We start from the raw sequence: 6,000 nt of genomic DNA on the forward strand, positions 1-6,000 counted from the left end.
AATTAAAGAGGAGAAATAACAACTGATAACACAGAAATGCAAAGGATTGGAAGAAATTACTATGAACAATTATATGTCAAGAAATTTGAAAACTGTGATGAAATGTACAAATTTCTAGAAAAATATAACATTCCAACACTGAATGAAAAAGCAGAACACCTAAACAGACCAATAACAGTTGCTGAAATTGAAGCAATAATAAAAAAAACTCCTTGCATACAGGAGCCTGAGACTCGATGGTTTCAAAGGAGAACTTTACAAAACATTTAAGAACTAACACCTGTCCTCAGACTATTCCCAACAAATCCAAGAAGAGGGAAGACTCCCAAACTCTTTTCATGAGTCCAGCATCAATCTAATACCAAAACCACATAAAGAAAGAACAAGGAAAGAAAACAACAGGCCAACGTTGCTATAATGAACATAGATGCTAAAATCCTCAACAAAATATTGGCACACTGCATCCAGTAATACATTAAAAAGATCATCCACCATTATCAAGTGGGATTCATCCCAGGGATGCAAAGATGGTTCAATATTTGCATATCAATAAATGGGATATATCACATAAAGAGAAGTAAAGACAAAAACCATGTGATCATATCAATAAATGCAGAAAAAGCATTTGATAAGGTACAGCACCCATTTATTATAAAAACACTCAGCAAAATGGGAATAAAGGGGGCATAATTCAACACAATAAAGGCCATATGAGAAAAACTTACAGCCAACCTCATTCTCAATGAGCAAAAACTAAAATCTTTCCCACTAAGATCGGGAACAAGACAAGGTTGTCCACTTTCACCACTTCTATTCAACATAGTATTGGAAGTCCTAGCCACAGCAATCATATAGAAAAAGAAATAAAAGGCATCCAAATTGAAAAGGAGGAAGTAAAACTTTCATCATTTGGAGATGACATGATGGTGTACATGAATAACCTCAGAGACTTCACCAAGAAACGACTCAACCTAATAAGTGGATTTGGCAAAACAGCAGGATAAAAAGTCAATATTCAGAAATCTATGGCATTTTTGTAGACCAAAAATGAAATATCAGAATCAGAAATCAGGGGGAAAATACCCATTTGCTTTAGCAACAAGAAAAGTAAAGTACCTAGGATTCACTTAACCAAGGAGGTAAAAGACCTGTACACAGAAAACTATATAAAACTGAGGAAATAAATTAAGGAAGACAGAAATAAATGGATGCATATATCGTGTTCATAGGTTGGAAGAGTTAACGTCATCAAAATGTCCCTACTACCCCAAACAACTTATAGATTCAACGCAATCCCTATTGAAATACAAATGGTGTATTTCACAGACATAGAACAAACATTTAAAAAAATGTATATGGAACGATAAATGACCCAAAATAGTCACAGAAATTTTGAGAAAGAAAAACAAAGTAGGAGGGTCACAATACCTGACATCAAACTATATTACAAGGCCACTGTAATCAAAACATTCTGGTAATAGCATAAGAACAGACATGCAGATCAATGGAATAGAATAGTAAGCCCAGAAATAAATCCATGTCTCTATGTTCAATTAATATTTGACAAAGGGAGCAGAAGCATAAAAAGGAGTAAAAACAACTTCAACAAATGGTGTTGGGAGAGCTGAACAGCTACATGCAAAAAATTGAAATGTGATGACAAACTGACACCATACACAAAAATAAACTCAAGATGAATAAAAGATTTAAATATAAGTCGCAACGCCATAAAAGTCCCAGAGGAGAACATAGGCAGAAAACTCTCAGATACCCCATGCAGCAACATCTTCACCGATATGTTCCCTAGAGCAAGAGACATAAAGGAAACAATAAACAATTGGGACTTCAAAATAAAAGAAGCTTCTGCACAGCTAAAGAAAATATCAGCAAAAGAAGAGGGAGCCAACCATATGGGAACATATATTTTCCAATGATACCTAAGAAAGGGGGATTGATCACCAAAATATATAAAGAGCTCACACAACTCCACTCCAGGAAGACAAACAATCCAATTAGAAAATGGACAAAGGACCTGAACAGATACTTCTCCAAAAAGGACATACACAGGGCCCAGAGACATATGAAAGGATGCTCTTCAACACTAACTATCAGAGAAATACAAATTAAAGCCTCAATATGGTACCACTTCACACTGGTCAGAATGACCATCATAAATAAATCAACAAACAATGGTGCTGGTGTGGTTGTGGAGAAAAGGGAACCCTAGTACACTGTTGGTGGGAATGCAGATTGGTAGAGTCACTGTGGAAAACAGTTTGGAATTTCCTCAAATAGCTAAAAATGGAATTTCCTTTTGACACAGCAATTCCGCTGCTGGGATTAATATATGCAAAGAATCCCGAAACATCAATTCAAAAGAACCTATGCACCCCAATGTTCATAGCAACACAATTTATACTAGCCAAGTGCTGGAAGCAACCTAAGTGCCCGTCAGTAAATAGTGTATCAAAAGATTATGATACATTTATGCAATGGAATACTATGCAGCATAAAGAAATAAAGAGCTACTACCCCTTGTGACAGCAGGGTTGGAACTGGAGAGCATTGTGCTAAGTGAAATAAGCCAAGCAGTGAAAGACAAATATCATGATCTCATCTATAAGTGGAACCTAACCAGCCAAACAAACAAGCAAGGAAAATATAACCAGCAACATTGAAAGAAAAAAGACCAACAGAATCAAAAGGGAAGGAGGGAGAAGGAGGTGGGGCGGGCAAGGGAAGGGAATGGTCATGTCAAGGAACATGTATAAAGGACCCATGGACAAAGCCAAAGTGGGAAAGGATTGAGGTAGGGAGGGAGGGGAGTGAGGCAGGGGAACGTGGTGGTGGGAAGGTGGAGACAAATGTATTTGAACAATAAAAAAATAGAAAGAAGAAGAAAAGAAATAAAAGATGTGAAAAGACTCTATGAATATCCAGTTCCTTTCACAGGCACCATTACTCAATATTACCAATATTTTTAACACATTAATCTGACTGTGACATTGATGTGTTATTTTAATTGTTACTTTATTATTTTTTGAAACTAAACTTGATTTGTATATTTATTGCTTAATTCTATTATTTTTAAAATGCTTTAAATGACTTTTTGGTATTCTTTATCCATTTTTTGACTATTTGTAGAATATTTTCCCTTAAGAAAACTGTTAATGCTTTCTTATATGTGTTGCAAATACTTTCCTATTTTATTACTTGTCCTTTAATTTTTTTATATGTCTATTCCTGTATAGTCTTAAATGTTTAATATAGTCTTATTGTCAATATTTTACTTTTTAGCTTAGAGGTTCAAATATTTTAATTCAAGGTAAGAAAACTATTATTCCGTATTTCTCCTAAATCTCCTTAGATTTTACATAGTGATTTTTCACTTACCTGAACACTTGTGTATAATGTGTGAAATAGGGCCCTATGTTTGTTTTATTTCGAGTAATAGTGGACCATGTACTTTATTTTTGTTGAATAAGCTTTATTTTCCCCATTGATTTGAAATATCAATTTAATCATATATTACATTGTTAGACAGATATATCCATTTGTTTCTAGAATGCTCATTTTATTTCATTGATCTACTTGATCATTTCTGTATTGGTATCATTTTGTTTTAATTGCTGAGATTTTATAATGATTTAAATTTTTAAATACTTTATAATAGATCTTGACATTTCAATTAAATAAATAAATAAATATATATATATATAAATAAAATTGGCATTAAAAAAAAGAAAGAAGGAACTCCCATATCTTGGGACAACATGGATAGAACTGGAGAATATTAAGCTAAGTGAAATAAGCCAGTCAGCGAAAGACAAATACCATATGATCTCACCTATAAGTGGAATCTGTTCAACAAAATAAACTAAGAAACAGAACAAACCACAGACATGGAAACATGGAGTAGACTGAAGTTGACCAGAAAGAATGGGAAAGGAGGACAATGGTGGAAAGAAGGGGAAAGGATTAACCAAAGAACATGTATGAATGACCCATGGACATGGACAACAATACGGGAATTGACTGTGGGAGTGGAGGCGAGGGGCTGGGATGGGTGGAGGAGAGCAAAGGAGGAAAATTTGAGACAACTGTAATAGAATAAACATGACTTTTTAAAAAATACAAAACATTGACTATGTGAAAATTTTTTTCACAATAACAAAGCATATGAAAAAAGTAACATAGAAATTAATTTGGTTTAACGTAACAACTTTATCTAACAGCATTCAAAGCATAAATATACCTCTTCAGGGTTTCATCTGCTGCCTGTGGCAGCATTTCCCCTAGAGACTATGATCATTAATTTAAATATATATATATTTATGTACAACTTATAGATATGAACTAAGGGGCAGGGAATACTGGGGAGTGGGATGGTGCAGGGAGGAGGGGAATAAAGGGGAGAAAATAATAAGAGTTTGTATTATTGGCTAGATATAATATTAAAATAGATATTACAATGCAAAAAAAAGTATAAATAGGTAGTTACCAAATAGCCATAGGGATATAAAGTACAGTATGGGAAAGGGAGTAGCCAAAGAACTTACACACATGACACATGGGCATGAACAAGGGTGAGGGATTGCCTGAGAGAGTAGTGATTGCTGGATGAAGGGGGGCATACAGAGAAAAATCAAGACAACTGTAATAGCATAATCAATAAAATATAATTTAAATATATATATATTTAGTAAAACTAATTCTCACAGGAAGATAAAAGGATAGATAGGTTAACTTCTTCAATCAGTATAAATTTACCCCACTAATCAGATAATATATACATTCAATAAACTTATAATCAATATAATAAATGCTTTTATTTCATATTTAATATTAATTTACTTATTCACTTTATGTTAATAAAAGTTTTTTTTTGATGTTGAAAGGGTTGCAACTGTTAGCCATGCTATCCCAAAGATGTTTTTTTAAATCTCAGCTATCACTAGGACTATTACATGTTATCAAATATTAATATTGGTAATCAAATAATATATTTATAAATATAGCTATAATAATAAGTCTTGAGAAAAAATGTTCTGGGTTTAGACTACCTATATAAAATAAGAAAATACTTTCAATTGTATAAACTTCAAAATATTTAACCTTATGTTTATAATTCCTATGATATTTTAAACCTATGACTATAAAATAAAAATGAAATGAGAATAAATTTCAGAGCAAGAATAATAGAAATTGTCTTTTTTCCCTTGAAAATTTTAAATCACAATTCTCCCAGTGAAAATTAAGTATTAATTAACTCCTGAAAGCAGTAAGAATGAGCCTGGGTAGTCGCAAGGGCCTTATCAGTAGGGGCCCGTGTGACCTCTCTAAGACTTTGTGTTTTCTTTTCTAAAAATAGTTGCTATTGGAAGCTCTGAGAATTCATACAAACACTCATTTTACAATGTAAAAGTTGAGACCTAGAAAACTGATATGGCTTCAGGAGGACAAAGAAGAATTTGTACATGTATGTTTTTCCCATTCCACTAATAAACTGTCAATAAAATTGCCAATGCCCCTGCCAACCAACTCTGAGAAGCCCCATGTCTTATATCTGAGGTTAGTAACACTGGAGGCAATGCCAGATCCTCAAGGAAGTCCCACTCACTTGGCACGCTGCGAGGTGGAGGAGGAGGCACGCTGTTTACAGATCTCATGTGAGACAGAATGGCTGAGGAAAGAGAAGACACAGGCATCTTGACAGCTCAAAGGCAGCTAGGCAGAGATGACTTGAGAGGCAAAGAATACCTCTTCCCTGATGCCTCATAAAGCTGAACCCTCAGGGTGCCCTCTGATAGGCTAGGTCCTTCGGAACATTCCCTCACCATTCTCACCAGTGGGTGCAAGGCATTCTGAGAGGAAGGCTGCTCCATGAATGGTGCTATGGGAAATATTGTGTGCAGAAGGAAATCACAACTTACCAGGCAGACAGAAAAGAATCAACAGCAAATGAGACTGGGTCATGTGAAAGAAGAATTCAGAAGTCAA

General features: G+C 34.4%; 1 protein-coding gene across 1 annotated transcript in view; it reads right to left on the reverse strand.

Moving 5' to 3' along the window:
* CNBD1 (cyclic nucleotide binding domain containing 1) overlaps window positions 1-5,708 on the reverse strand; it is a 257,585-nt gene extending 251,877 nt beyond the window's left edge. The window contains exon 1 of the mRNA XM_054595284.1: window positions 5,621-5,708. Coding sequence (XP_054451259.1) covers window positions 5,621-5,708 — 88 coding nt within the window. The remainder of the gene's footprint in view (window positions 1-5,620) is intronic.
* Window positions 5,709-6,000: the final 292 nt, after the last annotated feature.

Source organism: Pteronotus mesoamericanus, unplaced genomic scaffold (assembly GCF_021234165.1).
Source record: "Pteronotus mesoamericanus isolate MK-2021 breed Mesoamerican mustached bat unplaced genomic scaffold, CSHL_Meso_final scaffold_54, whole genome shotgun sequence".
NCBI lineage: Eukaryota > Metazoa > Chordata > Mammalia > Chiroptera > Mormoopidae > Pteronotus > Pteronotus mesoamericanus.